Here is a 23,598-nt window from a genome sequence, read left to right on the forward strand (position 1 = left end):
GCCCATTTTCTACAAATTCATCAGTCTGGTCATGTGAATGAAAGGCTTGCTTCTAGGTGCTACCACGCACTTTCAAAATGAAACATCTATTCTGGCCACTAAGGCCCTATTATACACAGTCATTTTTCATTTGTTTTTTTTTTAGGTATACATGACACTAGAGTGTATTTTGACATATTATGCATATATGAAGTATAACTTATTCTAATTAGGATTCAGTCTTGTGGTAGTACATGATGCAGAGTTTCAGTGGTCGTGTATTCACATATGAATATAGGAGAGTTATGTCCAATTCATTCTACTGTCTTTCCTATTTCTAACCCCCCTTCCCTTCATTTCGCATTATCTAATCCAATGAACTTCTATTCTTCCCTTCCCCTCTTATTGTATGTTAGCACCCATATAACAGAAAGAATATTTGGCCTTTGGTTTTTGGGATTGGCTTATTTCACTTAGCATGATAATCTCCAGCTCCAACCATTTATTGGCAAAATTCTTAAGTCATTCTTTTCTATGGCTGAGAAATATTCCAGTGTATACACAGTCATTTAAATATTTCTCTCTTTTGCTAACAGTCATTTAAATATTTCTCTCTTTTGCTAACAGTAAAGTCTGTAAGAACAGAGATTGCTTCTTAATTTTCTTTATTCCCACACTTACCTAGCATAGTTCTTGGAACTTATATTGATTGAATGATGCACATGAAAACACATTACAAATCATAAAGTGTTATACAGTTATCAGTCAAAGACATCAAACAGCTTCTCATGTAAGAGACATACCGTTTTTTAGCTATCGTTAACTTAGGTGGTCTCCCAGCAAGGCTTTTTTTGCCAGGGGTCATCTGGGGGCTATCTGGAGGAACTCCCATTGTTTCAATGATGATTCTGACTGAATGGATTCTACCCAGAAGGGCCAATCTATCCACACTTAGGGTCGTCACTTGGGCATCTTCTTGAGTTTCAGAGAGCATCTGTTGTTCAACCAAATTTCTACAAGGAAATCATACAGACAGGCAGGCAGACAAGAGACCAACATGAAAATAATCTAGCTTGCACAGGCAAGAGGTAGGGCAGTAAGCAAATTAATTCATAAGTGGAAATGGCTTTATCGGAATTCTGTTTCTAATCTACAATGAAAGAAATCTCAAAAAATGTAAAAAAAAATTTTAATAGCTTATCTCCACACAAATGTAAAAATTGAGGGTATAGAACTAAGTTTCTCCAAAAGGGACAGAAATTTATTCCTGCTACCCACTACCCTAATATAACTACTCTTGTCACTTTTGTGTATTCCTTTTCATTTACTTTCCTTATTTTTCTATATAGATGTGACCACAGTACACATGCAACCCATTATTATTTTCTCCCTTAACCATTTTAACGGTACCTATTTTTTCATGTTATTACATTTTTAAGGAGCACAATGCTTACTGAGTTACTGTAACTTAATCATTCTGATAGTGTTGGGTGAATACAGGTCATCACTTGAGGGGATCTTATGAAAATAATCTTTTGCTTTCGCTTACAATCAAACATCCACAGAGGCTCACCTATTTTTCTTGCCTGGCGCCCTCTTCTTCGGTTTTTGATCACCTGACTCCAGAAACTTAGATTTGCCAGGAGCTTTTGACTGGCTCATATTTTTAGAAGGGATGTCATCATCTTCACTGAGAAAATCACTGATACTGGTATCAGATTTCTATGGGAAGAAAAAACAGAGAGACACTAAAAGATGTTTTAAGGATATAGCAGTAATGAAACATTTCTCTAAAAGAAAGTGCATGTTTCCTTGCAATTCATCATTGTCTTAAAGAGATAACTGACACTAGAGACATAATCACTCATTTCTCCTACTTATATAAAAATAAGCAACAAGTTTAGTTCAAAGTAAATAAATCAAAATCAATTTAAAAAATTTTTTTCAATAACATGAACCACTATTTATTGACTGCCTACTATGTATTAGGTATTATGCTAAATGCTGAATGCATATTTCTAATATTCACTACATTCCTACAAGGTGCCCTTATCCCAATTTCTATAAGTGAGAAAAGTCAGGCAACTTGTTTATGATTCACAGCTATAAGTAGCAAAGCCAGATAACGATCTCCTTGGGTTTCAAAGTCTGTATTTTTACCACAGTTTGAGATCAAATGACTGATTCAATGTCACCTAATTGAATGCAGACTGCCTTATTTATTTATTTTTTTACTGTCCATCCTACAAATGACTCATTCTGCTTTTAATCTTGCTAAGATTAATATATTTACTATATTTCATAAATTTCCTTAAGAGGGGAATAAGTGGCTAAATCCCATGTAATTCATTTTTATTGTGAGAAAGGATTCTATTGTAGCTGACTGATTAGTTTCTTATATCACAAAATGCAAAATAAATATGACATAATGATTATTTGGCTTCAAATTTTAAAAAAAGCATAAAGCTTGCTAATACAAATTTAGGAGAGCAAATCAAAGTAATTTTAAGCCTATTATCTTCAATCTCCATTTTTCAGCATCTCAGGGTGTATCATGTATTGACCTATAATAAGGGGGACCAATTAATTCAAATAAGCATGCTAAGAAATTCATCAGTTGAAATTGCAACACTTTTGCTCTTAGGTTTTTTTAAGTGGTAACTTTTATTTATTTAGCTTAATTTTTAATTAATTTATTTACTTATTTTGTATTTCTGGAGATTAAACACAGGGTCTTATATATTGGCAGCAAGGGCTCTGCCACTGAGTTACATTCCTACTCACTAAGTGACAGCTTTTAAAGATGGTCTTTGACAGGGTGATTAAAATCTAGATAGGTTTACAGGCTGAAAGAAACTACAGCAAATACAAACTAGACTGTTCAAAATCTAAGAATTTCAGGAATCTAAAACACAAGGTAATAATGTTGAATTTCTATTTGATATAAGTACATCAAACACTGACCCTGGGGAAGGACACAAGTATTATAACTCCTGGGTCTTCCCACTGCCTCATGGTCAATTGGTTCACTTTTCATCCAGTCTACAAACATCCTAAAATTATTTTGTTCAAATAGCATGGAGGATTACTTAGTGCCATTCATATATTCATTTATTTCACTAAGTACTCAGTGAGTACTCAGTATCTGTTAGGCCTTTGCTATACTGGTAAATAAAAAGATAATAAAGATGTGTTCCTGTTTATGAGAAACCATATCAAAACAATGTGGTAAGAGCTATACTAGAAGTATATGTAAAATATTATAGGCATTCAGGCAACAAATTTTGCTCAGGAGAGTCTGGATGGTTTCTGCAAAGAGGTGATGAGTTGATTCTTAAAGAATGAAGTTTACCAGATGGATAAGGTTATTTCAACATTCACAGTAGGAGGTTCGATACCAGCAAAAAATATGGAGATACAAGAAGAGCTAGAAAGTTTGAGGAATGGGATGAGATTCTAGCTAGAGTCTCCAACTGGGAAGGAAAAGTGGGAGATGAGATTAAGGAGGTAAGTCAGGGTCAGATGTTAATGCCATGCTCAAGACTTCTGAGATAGTATGATCTAGCAGAAAAAAAATTGCAGTCTAGATTTGTGGTAGACAGACTAGGTTAAGAATTACAGTTCTCCACTTAATGACTAGTACTTAACCTCTCAAAGCTTTTGTTTCATGATACACAAAACAAAGAGAATACTATCTCATGGGGCTAATAAAAGAATTAATTAAACAATGAATTCAAAACATTTGGTATAGTTCTCAATAAATGACAGATAACACGTAAAGATGTGCCATAAAAAATGGGTAATAAATGATAAATGTGCAATAAATAACCCTGTACTCTTTAGTTTACAGGTAACATAGTATGAGTGGTGATTGGTAAGGTAGGAGGTCATGAACCCTAACAATTCATAACATCTTTCAACTTCATCTCCTCCTTCCCAATTCCACTGCTGCCATTCTCACTCTGGCTCTCCCTCACACCTCCAATAACTCAGTGGCTTCCTATCTGCTTCCCTCAGGGTGCCCCCTACAAGTTTGCTATATTAGGATTCCTAAAACCTTATTTGGCCATGTCATTTCTTCCTCACCTGACATTCAAAGCCTTTCTCAGTTTGGCTGCAATGTGCTAACCTGCCTTATCAACTCTTTTCCACAAATATTCCTTTCTCTTCCCCCAACCTCTCGCTCTCCTTTTTTTTCCCCCATGGTGCTAGTGATCAAACCCAGGGCCTCATGCACGCTAGGCATATGTTCTCCTACTGAGCTACATGCCCCGACCCCTCTACATGAATTTCATCTAGTTTAGTGGGATCCCTTGCAGTATACAAATATATGTTTTCTACTTAGGCTATCCTTTCTACACCCATTTCTCCACCCCTGAAAATACTATTTTTCAAGTTTCAGTTAAATCCCTTCAGGCCTAATTATGCTCTTTCTTGATGATCTCATATAAAAAGTTCTTCCTACCCCCTCTGAATTCTGGGAGCCCTCAGTGTCTTACAACTGAGCTGGTACACCTTATCTTGTATTTCAGTTATCTTTTACTGATCTTGAAAAAAGGAAAGTCAGGATTCCTATGGTTGGGATATGGTTTAAGCGAGTGCCTTGAGGTTTGTGTGTTGGAAGCTTGTATCTCGGTATGGCAATGCTGGAAGGTGGAAACTTTTAAGAAGTGAGGCCTAATCAGAAGGTCCTTAGATTAGGGGCAAGCCCTCAGAAGGTATTGTGGGGCACCAGTCTCTCTGCTTTTCTGTTTGGTGATGTGTTCTTTTCTTCTCAAATATGCTCCCTTCACTGCCACCTACTATGAGATGATGTAGCTGAGAGGGGCGCTCACCAGATCCTGAACTGTGCTGTGTGCACTTTCAGCCTTGAAAACTGTAAATTAAATAAACCCCTTTCTTTATAAATTTAGCCTGATTCAGATATTTTGTTGTGGTAACAAAAATGTATTACTATAAAGACTATGACAATAATCTTCACATATGATTACTTGTGGGACAGGACAAGACTTACTACATATAGACTCTTGAAAATGCTACACTGATGAATTGAACACATGATATTCTAGATGTAAGAAAGAACTGTGAAAAAATAAAAAGAGAGTGACCTGTCTTAAGGGCAAATAGAGGTATTTGTCACCTGTGAGTAGAGGTGTTTCTATTTTGAATAGATATCAGTCAAGGGTGGATCTGAGAGTATACCTATGTTTAGTTCTTCCTTAGAAGAGCTCTAAGGAAGTCAAATAATATATTATTAAGACCACAGGCTTTGGCTTCAGGCAATTTTGAACCTAAATTTTTTCACAGGCTTTGGCTTCAGGCAATTTTGAATCTAAATTTTGGCTCTAACACTTGCTGTGTGTCCTTGGACAAAATACTCAATCTTACTAGGTCTGTCTTCTGATCTATAAAATGAAGATACTATTTTCCTCTTCATGTTGTCATTATGATTAAATAAGGTAATGTATGACTTAAAAGGTAAGGTTTCCTGTCTGGCACATGTATCGTGTCTGCAGCTACCAATAATATATATGTTTTATCCCATTTCTAAAGCTTTGGGTTCAATGACTTACAGGCGCTGTATAAAATAAGTTCTCCAGGAGACTCTGGTCATACTGAGGGTCGTTCAGCTCACTGCTGCAATACACGTCACTCCCAGGGGAAGGGGAATCTGGAGGAGAGCCTAACCCATTCCAGAAATGACCTTGGGATAATTCCGCACTGCAGAGAAAAGAAAAACAAAGCAGGACTTTAAGACAAGTTTCAGCTGCACTTTTCCTTCTTTATTAAGACTTGAAAATTCTAAAAATGGAAGAAGATTTTAAACGAAAGACTCACATTAAACAGAAGACTATCAGATAAATATTTTCCAATTACATTCCCCCTTCCCCTGGGATGACAACTAGTATGTAAAATCCACTAATGACACTGATTGTGATCTCACTCAGCATTTCTTGGCCATCTATTATGTGTTAGGTCTTGGATGATATAGGGATGGGTAAGCTAACACAATGTGTACTCTTGAGGAGTTTATGTTCTAGCAATGAGGAAAAAGGGTAACTGTAGTTCAGTAAGTTAAATGTTGTATGTTGTTTTTGTGAAAAATGGCTAGTTCATAAATATGCCTTTTTGCATTAAGTAATTATGTGTCTTTAGGATTAATTATGGCATGAGTAGTTTTATGTGGGATATAAAAACAAGTAAAATTCTCTACTTAAAAGAAGTTTGTAGACTAATAGGAAGATAAGCATGTAAATAACTATAAACTCAAAAATTTTAAATTCATGCTGTTCTGGTAATGTTTTAGAGAGGTTTTACTTTCTACCTTTTCTTTCAGGTCCTTGTATAAATCCCATATTTCCCCTCAAAATGTAAGTTCCTTAAAGGCAAAGCATATGCATATTTTGCTTTCTCTTATAGTAACTAGCACTTAATGAACTTAATGAACATCTGTTGTTAATAATAAAAGCAATAATATTTATTAAATGCTATTTGTCTGGCACTGAGTTATGCATTTTTTAACATAGTATTTTTAAATTAAAAAAATTTTTTTAGTTGATGGACCTTTTTTTGTTCATTTATTTATATGCAATGCTGAGAATTGAACCCAGATCCTCAAACACACTAGGCAAAGCTCTACCACTGAGCCACAACCCCAGCCAAGCCATACATTTTGCTATTTTTTTTCTATTTTGCTTCCCTTTCAAGCTAGTCACTATACTTTTTAATTTCTCAAGAAAAATAGTACATAATCATTACCTTTAAATGAGATTATACTTCTACATTACTTTGAATGAGTAGCTGCAGTAAATTCTCCCTTTCTTACCTCTCCCTAATCTATGGCAGGGTTTTTCAACCTTACTACTGACATACTAGGTCACAATTGTCGTGAGGCTATCCTGTGCATTTTGGGTCCCTGGCCTTTACTCACCAGATACCAGAAGCATCCCTCCAGTTGTGACAACCCCAAATGCCTCCAGACAATCCCAAATGTCACGTGAAGTTAGGGGTGGGGACAATCATTCCCCAGTTGTGAATCATTAATCAATTGCAAACTGTCTCTCAAAAAGAATAACTTCCTAACTGCCAAAATCCAACTAAGAGTTTCCCATTCTACAGGGCTTTTCTGAAGTTTCTGAGCACTGACGTTTTGACAAATTCTATTTCTTGGTACTCTACATAACTTTCTTATTTGTCACTTATATTCTCTCTCCATTTCAGTTACTTATGTTCTATCCCTACTTTGCATACCCCTTAAGTTACAAGAACTCCACTGTTTAAAGTATATAGTCCTCCACATTTTACTTCTTTTTTAAAAGTAAGATTTCTTTGAATTTATTCACATATTAAAAGGTTGGAATTTGCCTATATTCCTTGGCCATAAGACAAACCCACTTTTAGCACTGTCTCTTCTTTTTCTTCCTCCCTTGCTTTTTCTTGGTGGTGCTGGATTGAACCCAGGGCCTGGAGCATGCTAGACAAGTGCTCTGACACTGAACTATATCCAGAGTCCTTCTTTTTTTTTTTTCTTAAACATAATTTTAAATCAAATATATATACTTGCTTTGAAAGTCAAGGAAGACAACAGGCTTATAATTAAAAACATATACTTCTGGTATTTACTTCCATATTTCCAAGTGATTCATGTGCACTGCTATTTTCAGGGTTAACATAGCAGAGCCAAGTGTAGGAATATTAACTATACTTCCTTTCTTAAACATAACCTTCTCTCTTATACCACTTCTAGTTTTCCTTGGTATTTATAAATATCTTAATTTTCATTTGCAGAGTTTTCTCTGTACCTATTACTATTCTATTACTGAATTCCCCAAGAAAACTGAAAATGTCCTCTCAACTTGGTCAATATGTTACCCATGTCTCAGAAACGTCCCTATTGAAGCCCTGTCCTGTTCCTTATGGATTGCTTGCTCTGCAAATATGACAACTCTTTTTATCTCTCTTCGGTGTTGTATTCCCTACTTCTTGGACTCCAAGTCTTCCTGTTTCTTCCTAAGCCCTCTCTTCAGAAGAAGATATCCTTCTCCTGAGGCTTCCTGAAGAATACTGATAGGTAAACTTTTGAGATTCTCAATATATGAAGGTATTTTTTTCTCTACCATCACGTTTGATTGACAGTTTGATTAGGAATGGAAGTTTATATAGCAAATAATTTTTACTTCATAATTATGAAGACATTTCTCTACTATCTTCCATGGAAGTATGTAGTCCTGATGTCATTCCAGTTCCAACATATAGGTGATTTTTCTTTAACATTCTCTCTCTTTTTTGTGGGGGCGGGTACCGGGGATTAACTCAGGGGCACTTGATCACTGAGGCACATCCCCAGTCCTATTCTGTAATTTATTTAGAGACAGGGTCTCACGGAGTTGCTTAGCACCTAGCATTTTTGAGGCTGGCTTTAGAACTCACAATCCTCCTGCCTCAGTCACCCAAGCTGCTGAGATTATAGGCATATGTCACTGTGCCCAGCAATACTGTCTTTTTATACTTGGTATTTCAAAATTCATGATTATATATATTGATGTGTCCTTTTTTATTCATTGTGCTGGATTCTAGGTTGTTTTTTCTCCTAAACAACTTTACTAAGATATGATTCATTTACCATACAATTCGCCCACAAAGCAATTTAATAGCTAATATATTCACAAATATGGGCAATTTTAGAATATTTTCATCACCTCAAAATGACACTCCATGACCTTTGCTTTCATTACCCTATCCACCATCACACTTAACCCTAAGGAACCACTGATATTACACTGTCTTTATAGAATCACCTACTTTGGACATTTCAAGTAAATGGAGTCATAAAATATATAATCACTGGGGACCGATTTCTTTCAATTCGTATGTTTTTAAGGTCCATCCGTGCTGTCACATGTATCAACACTTAATTGATACTCCACTAATGGACATTCCATGTTTTAAAAGTCCATTCACAGGTGATAGACCATCTGGCTTGTCTTCATTTTTTTGAATATTAAGAATAATGCTGCTAGATCATTCATATACATGTTTTTGTTGGGATGTACGCTTTCATTTTCCTTGGGTATATGCCTGAGGGTTGATTGTATAGCAAGTCTATGTGTTACAGTTGGAGGAACTGAAAAACTATTTTCTAAAGTATCATTTGGAAAATACATTTTACATTTGTTCCATTTTAAATTATCACAAGCAGTATGCTAGGATTCCAGATTCTCTACATTCTCATCAATACTTTTTATCCAGACTTTTTTAATCTAGTGAGTATTAAGTGGTATTTCATTGTTTTGATTTGCATTTCTCTGATAACTAATGGTGTTGAACATCTTTTCATGTATATATTTACCACTCAAATATCTTGTTTGGAGAAATGTTCAATCGGATCCATTGTCCATATTTTAATTGAATTATTGTATCTTGAGTTACATGAATTCTTATAAATTCTGAGTTATATAAATCCCTTATCAGATATAAGAGCTGCAATTTCCCCCCATTCACTTGTCTTTGCACTTAAATAGTATCAATGGAAGTACGGAAATTTTTAATTTTGAGGAATTCCAATTTTTTTTTTTTTATTGTGTTGTTTGTGCTTCTGTGCCATATCTAAGATTCTTATCCTAAATCCAAGGTCATTAAGATTTACCTCTATAGGTTTTATAATGTTAGCGCTTCCATTTAGTTGTTTGATTCATTTTGAGTTAATTTTTGTAGATGGTGGGGTAAAGATCCAACTTCACCTTATCTAGGCATCCTACCACCATTCGTTTCAAAGACAATTCTTACACTGAATGATCTTTTTTTTTTTTTTTAATACCTTTTTTAGTTATAGTTGTTGATGATCCTTTATTTTATTTATTTACTTATATATGGTGCTGAGGATTGAACCCAGTGCCTCACACATGGTAGGCAAGCACTCTGCCACTGAGTTACAGCCCCAACCCTACACGGAATGATCTTGACAGCCTTGTTGAATACCAGATGACCAAAGACACATGGGTATTCTAGGCTATCAATTCTACTTCATTGATTTATTTGTCTATCCTTACACCAGTACTACATTGATTTTGTTGCTACTGCTTAGGTAAGTTTTAAAACTGAGAAGTGTGAGTCCCATTTCAAGAATGTTTTGCCTATTCTGGGTCCCTTACAATATCACATGAATTTTAAAAGCAGCCTGCCTGCCAATTTTGACAGAGTTGTCAGCTGGAATTCTGACAGGGATTGGGCTGAATCATGAACGGGCAATGTTTTTCTATTTATTTAGACCTTTTAAAATTTATTTCAACAGTGTTTTATAGTTTTAAGAGTTTATGTTTAATACATCTTTTATTATATTTATTCCTAAGTATTTTATTCTTTTGATGCTATTATAAATAAAATTGTTTTCTAAATTTATCTTCAGATTGTTGATTGCAAACATGTAAAATACAATAGATCTCTGCATATTGATCTTGAATCCTATAACCTTGCTGAATTTAGTTCTAATTTTTATTAGAGTCTTTTTTATTAGATTCATTTTTATTGAATTCCTTATAATTTTCTACGTACTAGATCATTTCATCTGTACAGAGATATTTTTCTTCATCCTTTCAAATTTGGGTTCCTTTTATTTATTTTTCCTAATTGAAACATCTAGAATCTATTGCACAATGTTGAGTAGAACAGTTGAAAGCAAATATCCTTGTTTTTTCCTAATCTTAGAAAGACTGCATCCAGTCTTTTAACATTAAGCATTATGTTAGCTCTGTGTTTTCTTGTAGTTACCCTTTATTAGGTTGAGAATTTTCTCTTCTAATCCAAGTTTATTGAGCATTTTGTCATGAAAAAGCATTAGATTTTGTCTCCATTTTTTGAGATGATCCTGTGGCTTTTATTTTTCATTCTATTGATACTGTGTATCACATAAATTGGTTTTCAGAAATTAAACTGATCTCACATTCTAAGTAAATTCCACAGGGTCATGGTGTAAAATGACTTTTTAGTTGCTTGGCTTGGTTTGAGAGTATTTTGTGGAGAATTGTTGTCTCCATATACATACTTATCTGTAGTTTTCTTGTGATACCTCTGTATAGATTTGGTAACAGAGTAATGCTGGCTTCATAAAAAAGTGAAAACGGCTGGGAAGATAGCTCAGCTGGTAGAGTGCTTGCCTTGCAAGCACAAGGCCCTGAGTTCGATCCCCAGTACCGCAAAAAAAAAAAAAAAAAAAAAAAAAAAAAGTAGGAAAAGCTCCTAATTTTTAGAAGAGTTTGTGAAATATTGGTATTAATTCTTCTTTAAATTATTGGGGACTGGGGCTGTGGCTTAGTGGTAGAGTGTTTGCCTACCACGTGTGAGGCACTGGGTTCAATTCTCAGCACCACATAAATAAATGAATGAAAATAAAGATCTAAAAAAATTTTTTTAAATAAATTATTGGTAAACAGCAATAAAACTGTTTTGAGCTAGGCATGGTGGCATCTGTAATCCCAGCAGCTCGGGAGGCTGAGGAAGAATTATGAGTTCAAAGCCAACCTTAGCAAAAGCAAGGCACTAAGCAACTCAGTGAGAGGCTATCTCTAAATAAAATACAAAATAGAGCTGGGGATGTGGTTCAGTTTTCAAGTGCCCTGAGTTCAATCTCCTGCATCCTCTTGCCCCACAAAAAAAAAAAGGCATGTCCTGAAATGCTGACTGAAAGTCCTATTTCTAGCTTGAGAGTCAGAGGGATCTTGTTGATTGGTGGGCTTCATTAAATAACTGGGTAGAGTCAGATTATTTTTCTGGGTACACTCCAATGGTTGGTATCTCAATTTCTTTCCTCTTGAGCTGGAGTCTCCAAGCCTAATTTCATTTCCAATCTGGGAGGTAATGTGACTGTAAGTGTGCTAGGAATCAAGGAGGAAAGGAGGGAATGGAGAAATGTTCATCATTTTCATATGCAGTCTTTAAACTTAATCTCCTTTCCCTCAGTTTGGTGGTCGCCCTCACCCTCAACTACACTTGACAACCCTGAATCCAGAGATCTAACAGTGCTACCTCTACAGAGAATAAACTCTAGTCTTCCACTGGGCAGGGAAATATCAGTCTCTTGGTTCTGTCCTTCTGTGAGGGACAGTATAATAATACCCAACATTTATTGAGAGGTTACTCTGCCAGCAGCAGTCTAACAAGTTTATAGGATTTAATTCATTGAATTTGCACACAAAGTATTACTGTAGTAGATTATGTTATGATATGATATCTATTTTACAGGTGAGGAAACTACAGTAGAATGTGGATATAACTTTGGATGTTTTTAACACTAGTGAGTGATAAAACTCAGATAAAATACAGGCAGTCTGGCTCAAGGTAAAGTTTTCCTATTTTGGTAGGTCAGTTATCATTGTATTGTGTACATACACAAATTTGTAACAACAAATTCTATTGTCCAAAATTTTATTGACATCTTTCATCTGTTGCCATTTCCCCTTTTGGTTCTTGTGATTTTATGCCTTTCCTATTTCTTTATCATCATTTTACTGAGGTTTTAAAAGGAGTGGGCACCAATTAATAAGTGGCCAAATGAACTGAACAGATACTTCTCAAAAGAAGAAATACAAATGGCCAACCAATACATAAAAAAAAAGTTTGCTGTCATTAGAGTTTATGAAAATGCAAATCAACTATATTGAGATTTCCTCTCATGCCAGTCAGAATGGTAATCATCAAAAATACAAAAAATAGTAAAAGCTGGAGAGGAGGTGAAGAAACACTCTTACACAGTTGGTGAGATTGTAAATCAGTATCACCACTATGGAAATCATTATGATGGTTCCTCAAAAGATTAGGCATGGAACTACTATATGATCCAGTTATATCACTCCATGGTATTTGTCCTACAGAATTAAAGACATTATACTATAGTGGTACATACATACCCATGTTTATAGCAACACAATTCACAATAGTATAACCATGGAATCAGCCTATGTGTCCATCAATGGATGAGTGAGTAAAGAAAATGTGGTATATATACACAATGGAGTTTTAATCAGCCATAAAGAAAAATGAAATTATGTCATTTGAAGGAAAATGGATGGCTTTAGAGACCATTACATTAACTGAAATAAGCCAAACTCAGAAGGTCAAGGGTCATACGTTTTCTCTCATATGTGGAAGTCAGAGAGGAAAAAGAAAAAGAAGGTGAGGGGAAAGATCTCATGAAAATCAAAGGGAGATCAGTGGAGGAAAGAGACCAGGGGATGGGAGGTAGGGAGAGAGGAAGTGCTGGGGAATGATATTGGCCAAATTATATCATGTGCATAGTAACAACAAATTCCATCATGTATATAACTATAATGCATGATAAAAATGTAGAAAAAGGAGCATGGCGGAGAATTTCGAATGTGGTAGCGGTAGTTGCGGGTGACCCAAGACGGCGCCGCAGTCCTGGAGGGCCCGGAGCGCGGGAGTCGGGCGCGAGGGGACAGCTTTGTGGAGCCTTGGGATGTGAAGAGGATGGCGACGGCTGCAGCAGCAGTGGTGACCCAGGCAGAAGATGGCTAAGGAAAGGTGCCAGAAAAAATCCTTTCAAGATAGTCTTGAAGACATAAAGAAACGAATGAAAGAGAAAAGGAATAAAAACTTGACAGAACTTGGCAAACGCAAATCCTTCATAACTGCACCATGCCAAGTAATCAACACCACTTCTACATTGCTGAAAAATTACCAACAAAACAACAAAATGTTAGTTTTAGCTTTGGAAAATGAAAAATCCAAAGTGAGAGAAGCCCAAGATATCATCCTACAACTGAGAAGAGAGTGTTACTACCTTGCATGTCAGTTATATGCACTGAAAGAAAAACTTGTTTCCCAGCAAACAGAAGCTGCTCAGAAGCCAGGCAGAATACATGAGGCAGAGAACGAGAAAAGCAGTGAACCAGGAAATACATCCCTCTGGAATGGACTCCAATAGAGACGACAACACCAGTGATTTATTTGTGAGTATTTACCGCAACTTCCTCTTGAAGAAACTGACCTTCCAGGACATGGAGAATCATTACAAATAGAAGAGCAGATATCTACTATTCCTCAAGAAACACTGAGATGTGATTTTGATTCAGATGAAGCCAAATCTACTGATGATGTGTTACCTAGAACCGTGTCTCTCCGTCGCCATTTAAAGAAAGATTTTAATGATCTAAGTCAGTTCAGTACTTTGAATGACTTTGAAACCAGTCATTTGGCAGGGCAGTCTTCTGAATTGGAAAGAATCAGATATGTAGACCTAGGAATAAACATGCACATACCTGAAAATATAGAACAAAATGTTTGCCATTGGAACAAGGACCAAATTAATTTATCACCAAAGCTTATTCACCCAGGAAAGTTTACTAAAACAAAAGAAGTTCCTTTGGAACCTAAATCTGAACAAACTAAAAGTAAGTGTAAATATGCAAAAGGAAGAAAAAGAGAAGAGAAAAGCAAAGCTAACAGGAGAAAATCAAAACCTACATCAAAGCATAAAGGGAACAAAAATGAAACTAAAACAAATATTTCCAAGAGTAAATTGGACGGACCTGTCAGTTCCAGTGATGCTTACAATTTTAATTTGGAAGAGGGTGTTCATCTCACTCCTTTCCGACAGAAATAAGTGCTGATTCTAATAGAGAAGAAAACAACTGTAAGTCTGAAGAGAGCATCTGTGAATCAAGTGGTTCTGGAGATGATTCTGATGACCTCTATCTGCCCCCTGGCAAGTACACTCAAAATCTTGCCACCAGATCAGATGGGAGACCAGTCACCAGGCCTCGATCTAAAAGAACACTGCAGCATACAGATGAAAAAGAGAGAGAGGATTCTAAGCCAACACAAACTCCTCCAAGTGTGCCACCTGAGACTTACCCGTCACCTCACTCTGGCCTGAAGGATATCACCAATGCCCCCTTGACTCCTGTAGTGAAAATAAGGAAACTTTCTCTTTCTCCAAAAAAGAACACAGAAAGTACAGCAGTGTCTCTGTCACCTCACTCTGGCCTGAAGGATATCACCAATGCCCCCTTGACTCCTGTAGTGAAAATGAGGAAACTTTCTCTTTCTCCAAAAAAGAACACAGAAAGTACAGCAGTGTCTCTGTCACCTCACTCTGGCCTGAAGGATATCACCAATGCCCCCTTGACTCCTGTAGTGAAAATGAGGAAACTTTCTCTTTCTCCAAAAAAGAACACAGAAAGTACAGCAGTGTCTCTGCCCAAGCGTAGGTGCACAACCAGCAGTAACTATAAGGAGCCAACGCTTGCTTCGAAACTAAGAAGAGGGGACCCTTTTACAGATTTGTATTTTTTGAATTCTCCTATTTTCAAGAAGAAGAAGGACGTGAGACGTTCTAAAAAAAAGTATGAAGCAAATGCAATAAATCTCACACTTTTCTATTGTTCCAATAGAGAATCTGTTAACACTGTATACAAATGTATGCAATTATTCCCATAGAATATTCTCTTCATAGGACTCTAGATTATGATGATTTCAAAACTGCACTTCAGAATTGTTTAGATTTCTTAAGTTACTTAAACCCCTTAATTTTATTCAAAATGTATCTTGCACCAACATTTTGAAATTAATGATTATTCAAATTATTTTAATACTTTGGCATCTTTATTCTTCCCATGAGTGGGGAATTCTAAAGACTTTTTTAAGGCAAGCAAGACCTTTTGAAAATCCTTATAAGAATTTTGGAGTTAAATAAATCCTTGACATTCACAGTAAAATAAACCCCAGGTTGTTCGTGGGCCCCTTATAACAGAGTTGTATTTAGTTCTTCACATAAAATGCATATGGGTCATGATTAGAGAATGTGGTTTTCAGTCTCAGGGATTAGGTGTCTGGTTGTGAACCCTAAGTGTGTGCTATTCAAAGTGATGCCTCAGGAAACTCAAATTATGTCAGAGACTTTCAGGAGTGCCCCCCCCCACCCCTCCTTGTGATTTAATCAAGAATCTCAAATGTGTGGATACCAAAGGCTTTTTTGATCAACCAGTGAGAGTTCAGAAAGTGTGACATCTACACTTGTGTATAAACTGAAATCATTGAAAGTAGTCCATTTTTAAAGAACAATAAAATTTGCATAAGATAGCAAAAAAAATGTAGAAAAAGAAAAAATATTTTATAAAAAAAATCATAAAACATCAAAATAAATAAATAAGGAGTGGACATGAAAGTATGTCCTTCATTCTTACTTTCATTCTCCTATTCTTTCCTTGGGTACCCTATCCTATCTACTTTCAAAGTTTCAATTATAGCCATGTAGCTAACACCCAGTTTTTATCTTTGGGCTAATGCTCTCTCCTAAGCTTCAGTTCTATATATTCAAGCACCTCCTAAACACTGCACTTGAATGTTCCATAGGCAACTTAAGTTTCAGATTTACAAGCTTAAACTTGAATTTATTGTTTTCAAATCCTTACCTTCCATTAAGGATTTCAATTTCAATCATTATGATCCATAGAGTCCCTAAACCAAAACCCTAGGGGTTATTTTTCAGTTTTTGTCCTCTTTTCCACAACTAATGTCATAAGATCCTGTCATATCAACCTTTAATTTTTGTTTCTAACTCTACCACAAGAAGAAATTACTCCCATATAATTTTCCACCTAGCTTATAAAGTTGATTTTCTATACTGTTGCCAGACTGATATTTCTACTCTTCTGCTCAAATAGTTTGCTAACCAATTTGTAATATGAAATCAAAACTTTTTAACATAATATCCAAAGTCCTTCAAAGTCTGGCTTCCATTTTCCTTTTCAATTATACCCCTACTCACTCTACCTCTACCATCAGCACACTGAATGTTTATGTAGTCTTGCTCTTCTCCTTAAGAAGCCTAAACCTGGAGATCCAAGATGGCGGATTAGAGGGAGGCTGCGTGCCTTGTTGCTCTGTAACTCGGGTTTCAAGCAGAGAAAAATCTGTTTCTCTGTGAGGCAGTCTTTGCTGCTCATGGATTCCCTACTGTTTACCCCATTTGTCCACTGCAATCACTGGCCAGGTCGACTATCAGCATATCGACCACTTTTTGAGTGCAGATTGTTCACTGACTGTTGCCTATCATCTGCCATTTGCCTGTTTGCCTGCCTCTTGCCTGCCCATCACCTGCTTTTCACTTACCCATCACCTACCACCCAAGGTCCACCTGCTGATCATCTGCTGATAGCCTGCAGACCACCCATAGACCACCAGCTGCCTGCTGTTGCCTGGAAGTCCACTGTCACAGTACCTGCAGGTTTGGTTACACATGGCTGCTGTCATTTTAGGACAGCAGCCAGGACCTGCAGGACCCCTCAGCCTGACTGACTGTGCCGTGCTTCAGGACTCCCAGGCCCAACCGACCACACCCCACACGGACTTAGCACCCATGCATTGCACGGCAGCTCCCCATTTGCCAACATGTTTGGAAGTCAGTGGAGTCATTCTGGATTATCCTGGAAGTGAAGGCTGCCATCTTTAGGTGGAGCAAATCCCATCCTGAGATGCCTGCTGGAGACTGGAAGCTCACTGTCAGGTACATCTCATGCATCAGGCCACTGAAGACTGGGAGGTTTAAATAGCATATGATTGCTACAGCGTAGATTTTTTTTCCTCCTTTCTGAAAATTTTTAAGTTTTTATTTATTTTTCTTGATCTATTTTCCTTTTGTTTACCTGTTTCCTCAGAGTCTCTTTCTCCCTTTTCTCAAGCTAACAACCAACTTCTTTTGATTCTACTTTCCCTCTTCCTACGATGTAGTACTTCTATATACTCTTTTCTTATCCCATTAACAGTTACATCCTACACCCCTTCCCATCCTCTTTGTCTAACATCAGAAACTATAGACCTCATCACAAATCTAATTGAACTCATCCTCTTTGTTTATTATGACAATATTGTTAACATCTTCATAGGGGCTTTTTGGTTTAGGGCTGCATATTGTCCATACTGGGTTCTGCCAATATTGATCTCCCCTTAAAGAAGAGGTTTTGGAAACCTGCAATAAGCCTATGGGGGGAAACTGCAATATCCCAGATCTGCACTGCTGGAGGGGAAGATATGTGAACAACATGAAAAAACAAGGGGAGAAAGTGTTTCAAACAAACCAAGATTCTATATTAATAGAATCCAATGACAGCATGGTAGAAGAAATGTCAAAAAGGAGTTCAGAATATATGTAATTAGAACGATTTATGAAGCAAAGGATGAGATAAGAGCAAACGCAGGCAATGAACGATCACTTCAATAAACAGTTGAAAGAGCAACAGCAGGAAGCAAAGGATCATTTCAGCAAAGAGATAGAGATCCTGAAAATAATCCAAAAAGAAATCCTTGAAATGAAGGAAATAATAAACCAAATAAAAAACCCAATGGAAAGCATCACCAACAGACTAGATCACTTGGAAGACAGAACCTCAGGCAATGAAAACAAAATATTTAATCTTGAAAACAAAGTTGACCGAACAGAGAATATGGTAAGAAACCATGAATGGAACCTCTAAGAACTATGGGACATCATGAGGAAGGCACAGAGATACAACCCAAAGGAATGAACAACCTATTCAATGAAATAATATCAGAAAATTTCCGAAACCTGGAGAATGAAATGAAAGATCAACTACAAGAGGCTTACAGAACACCAAATGCACAAAATTACAACAGATCCACACCAAGGCACATTATAATGAAAATGATTAATATCCAAAATAAAGATAGAATTTAAAAAAAAAAAAGTCTAGACCTTAACCAAATTGAATGGAGTTTTTTTTATTTTTATTTTTTTATTATTTATTTATTTTAATTAAAAATCACAAATTTACATAGGGCAATCTTGTTTGATTCATTCTGTTATTTTTTCCCTTCCCCCCACCTCTCCCACCCCTCTTTTCCCTCTATACAGTCCTTCCTTCCTCCATTCTTACCACCCTCCTTATCCCTAACCCTAAACCTAACCCTAACCCTAACACTAACCCCTCCTACCCCCCCTTATATGTCCTCATCCGCTTATCAGTGAGATCATTCGTCCTTTAGTTTTTTGAGATTGGCACTTAGCATGATATCCTCCAATTTCATCCATTTGCCTGCAAATGCCATAATTTTATCATTCTTCATGGCAGAGTAATATTCCATTGTATATACATGCCACAATTTCTTTATCCATTCATCAACTGAAGGGCATCTAGGTTGGTTCCACAATCTGGCTATGGTGAATTGAGCAGCTATGAACATTGATGTGGTTGTATCTCTGTAGTATGCTGATTTTAAGTCCTTTGGGTATAGGCCAAGGAGTGGGATAGCTGGGTCAAATGGTGGGTCCATTCCAAGCTTTCTGAGGAATCTCCATACTGCTTTCCAGAGTGGCTGCACTAATTTGCAGTCCCACCAGCAATGTATGAATCTACCTTTTCCCCACATCCTCGCCAACACCTATTGTTGCTTGTGTTCTTGATAATTGCCATTCTAATTGGGGTGAGATGAAATCTTAGGGTAGTTTTGATTTGCATTTCTCTTATTACTAGAGATGTTGAACATTTTTTCATATATCTGATGATTGCTTGTACATCTTCTTCTGTGAAGTGTCTGTTCATTTCCTTAGCCCATTTGTTGATTGGATTATTTGTATTCTTGGTATAGACTTTTTTGAGTTCTTTATAGATTCTGGAAATTAGTGCTCTCTGAAGTATGAGTGGCAAAGATATTCTCCCACTCTGTAGGCTCTCTCTTCACATTACTGATAGTTTCCTTTGCTGAAAGCTTTTTAGTATGAATCTATCCCAGTTGTTGATTCTTGCTTTTATTTCTTGTGCTATGGGAGTCCTGTTAAGGAAGTCTGATCCTAAGCCAACAAGGTGAAGGTTTGGACCTACTTTTTCTTCTATAAGATGCAGGGTCTCTGGTCTGATTTCAAGGTCCTTGATCCATTGTGAGTTGAGTTTTGTGCAGGGTGAGAGATAGGGGTTTAGTTTCATTCTGTTGCATATGGATTTCCAGTTTTCCCAGCACCATTTGTTGAAGAGGCTATGTTTTCTCCATTGCATGTTTTTGGCCCCTTTGTCTAGTATGAGAAAACTGTATTTATTTGGGTTTGTGTCCATGTCCTCTATTCTGTACCATTGATCTACCTGTCTATTTTGGTACCAATACCATGCCGTTTTTGTTACTATTGCTTTGTAATAGAGTTGAAGATCTGGTATTGCGATACCCCCTGCTTTGCTCTTTCTACTGAGAATTGCTTTAGCTATTCTGGGTTTCTTATTCTTCCAGATGAATTTCATAATTGCTTGCTCTATTTCTGTAAGGTACACCATTGGGATTTTAATTGGAATTGCACTGAATCTGTATAGCACTTTTGGTAGTATGGCCATTTTGACAATATTAATTCTAGAGGAACCTGGAAATTCCACCAGAAAACTCTTAGAACTCATAAGTGAATTCAGTAAAATAGCAGGTTACAAGATCAATGCTCATAAATCCAATGCATTTTTATACATAAGTGATGAATCTTCAGAAAGAGAAATCAGGAAAACTACCCCATTCACAATAGCATCGAGAAAAATAAAATACTTGGGAATCAATCTCACAAAAGAGGTGAAAGACCTCTACAATGAGAACTACAGAACACTAAAGAAAGAAATTAAAGAAAACCTTAGAAGATGGAAAGATCTCCCATGTTCTTGAATGGAGTTTTTAAAGAACATGTTCTTTTGTACCTCTATTTAATTAATTAAAGTACATTATTTTCTGTTACTGAGGATTGAGCCCAGGGTGCTCTACCACTGAGCTATATCCCCAACACCACTCCCCTCCTTTTTTTTTTTTTTTTTTTTTTTTTTTTAATGTTTTATTTTTGAGGGTTGGGGAGATAGCTCAGTCGGTAGAGTGCTTGCCTTGCAAGCACAAGGCCCTGTTTCATTTTGAGATAGGGTTTCTTTAAGTTGCCTAGGCTGGCTTTGAACTCTTGATTCTCCTGCTATAGCCTCCCAAGTTGCTGGGAATCCAAGTAAATACCATGAAGGCTGATGTCTTACACTTTTACAACTTAACACATATTGCTTTTAACCACTATGCCCTACCACCTTGCCAAGACAGTAATGGTGATCATATCTTACTCAAGAGAGACTAAATAGATGAGGGCACATGTTAATGGTAATATTAACAACAGCTACCAAGAATCAAACTACTATGTGTCAAGCACAGTGTTAGCTCCTTTACATTCATCATTTCTAATTCTCACAGTTTTGCAAGATTAGGAACAATTCCAAATTTATTGGTGCCTCTGGTGGTGAGATGCTTGCTTAAGGACACAATAGATCTCAAATTTCAACTTGAATTTGTTTAAATTCATGCAGCTTTCATCACATCATGTTGATATTGGTGGTAGGAAGAGCTGGGAAATAATGGAAAGATGGACTGGGAATCATTCTGTAAATGAAGCCAAGAACAAAAGGCTAAAAACTGAATTTTTCTTTAGTAGGCAATGAGTAGTAGTTTAAGAAATAAGAAAAAACTGGTTCAGTAAGGAAGCAAAGCTTTAGGAGGATGAATCTAACAAAGTACTTAATGAACTGGAGGAAGAACTTAAAAGAAATGACGTTGGTTAAAAGCACTTACCTGCCTAATAGCAGCTGTATAGCTCTGGAATCAATTTTTGTGTCATGTTTCCAAAGTGCATCCTCAGTTGGAGGAAGGACATGATCTTCAATGTGGTCTTTCCTTTGATTGTTAGACAACACTCTGATTCTGAAGTGTAGGAAAATACTTTCTCACTAAATGGCTAACAGATGGGGAAAATCTGAATCATAACTAATTGAGCAAAAAAAAAAAAGTATGGATCTGGTCTGATTCAGAAAATTTAGCTTAAGATTTAAATGCCTTAAATATATCTAAAACTTTACACTCTGCAGAGATCTTTCCTCATCAGAATCCCATTTCATTTCCCAAAGATAGGAAGAAAATATCCCCATTTTATATACAAGCATTCCAGTTCAGAAAGAGCAAAGAATTTACTTGTTTATACATTTAGCAAGTGTCAATGCTAGTACTAGCACCTTAACTCCTAGTTTAGACATCTTTGCCACCTTGTCAAAAATTATTTTCTGAACATTTCCAAGATTATCCAGTTTAGAACTTAACAAGAAACAGGTTGGGTGCTGGGGTTGTAGCTCAATGGGTAGAATGCTTGCCTGGCACATGTGAGGCACTAGGTTCAGTCTTCAGCACCACATAAAAATAAATAAAATAAAGGTATTGTGTCCATCTACAACTTAAAAAATAAATAAATAAATAAGTAATTAAAAAAAAGAAACAGTTTAACAAGAAAGAAACAGTTTAACAAGAAAATGAACTGTTGAGTTTGTGTCTATTCTGTAACTTACTGGGTTGATGATCGAAGAGAATCTTCCTTCATTGGAGGATGAATTTTGTCCAACAACATGCTAGTATCTGGGCTTGATTTCATTGCAGAAATCACCATGGCATTGCGCAGTTTATTGCCTTGCTCTAACAGAGCTGAAAGCAGCAAAAGCAGAAAATGAAAACTCTTAGTTCCAGAAGAAATATTTGCAATATTCAGTGTATTTCCTTCTATCTTAAGACTTACCACAAGGTTCTGTACCCTTCCCCACGAGCAAGAGAATTCCTTGAGGACATTCATTTAACAATAGTTGTTTGCTGAGCTTCTACTCTGTACTGTTTTGATGCTGACATTGCGTCAATGAATAAAGTCTTTTTTTACAGAGAAGATGACCTTCTTGTGGGAGTCATTAAATCCCCAGGCATTCAATTTTTTCAACTGGTGTTTGTACATAACTATTCTATTTTATTATTAGTTATTAGTGTTAATCTTTTTCTGTGCCTAATTTATAAATTAAATTTTATCAAAGACATGTATACTTAGGAAAAAAATAGTACATATGCAGGGCACAGTAGTATACAGTTCTAGGCATCTATTGGGGGCCTTGCCTTACAATGAGAATTTCAATTTCAATCATTATAATAAATGGGGACTACTATATAACCAGAATGACTCCCCATTCTGTGCTTTTATCCACTCTACTACATAAGATCCTGCTATGGTTCCTAGGCTTCCTTTTAAAAGCTGAGGACCAATGGTATTACTCCATGGAACATGGGAAGTATCATAATTTTATTGAGATTCTACATCTGTTTAGAAGGTGAGTGAGACTGAAAAAAAATACCTACTTTCTAGACTATAGTTTTAAATTTCTGAAAATAAGGAAAATATGGTGGCTAAAGCCAAGGGGAAAAAAAAAACCCTCAAAATGTGCCAAAGAGATCCATAAATATCTAACATTTCTTACAATAAACAGATCAAAATATAGTTTAAAAACTTGAGAAAAGACCCCAAACCTTAAATATCATATCTTCAATGTGTGATATGAAAATAAAAGCAAATTAAACCAAATAAAGCTCATCCACTAAGGTAAACAGAATTCTAAAATGGTTCCCCAAAGATTCCCAGCCTTTAGGTACACATACCTTTTCCTAGTGATTCAAACACTCATCTAGGTATTATTTCAAAGGGATTCTGAAGATGTAATTAAGGTTCCAAACCTGCCAACTTTAAGGTAGGGTGATTATCTTGGTAGGCAGGACCTATGATATGAGACTTTG

At 36.3% G+C, this 23,598-nt stretch overlaps 2 protein-coding genes across 2 annotated transcripts in view; one reads left to right on the plus strand and one right to left on the minus strand.

Annotated features, from left to right (window-relative positions):
* Positions 1-23,598, minus strand: part of C2CD3 (C2 domain containing 3 centriole elongation regulator) — a 145,184-nt gene that overhangs the window by 92,097 nt on the left and 29,489 nt on the right. The window contains 5 exon segments of the mRNA XM_079103795.1: positions 783-992; positions 1,553-1,701; positions 5,553-5,700; positions 21,577-21,705; positions 22,341-22,473. Of these exon segments, the coding sequence (XP_078959921.1) occupies positions 783-992; positions 1,553-1,701; positions 5,553-5,700; positions 21,577-21,705; positions 22,341-22,473 (769 nt within the window).
* Positions 13,413-15,994, plus strand: LOC306640006 (shugoshin 1-like). Its single transcript, XM_079103796.1, is given in 5 exon segments — positions 13,413-13,870; positions 13,872-13,947; positions 13,950-14,591; positions 14,594-15,330; positions 15,332-15,994. Coding segments are annotated over 5 exon segments (1,851 nt in total). The 5' UTR covers positions 13,413-13,501; the 3' UTR covers positions 15,359-15,994.

The sequence above is a fragment of the Sciurus vulgaris genome, assembly GCF_902686455.1.
Source record: "Sciurus vulgaris genome assembly, chromosome: 11".
NCBI classification, from domain to species: domain Eukaryota; kingdom Metazoa; phylum Chordata; class Mammalia; order Rodentia; family Sciuridae; genus Sciurus; species Sciurus vulgaris.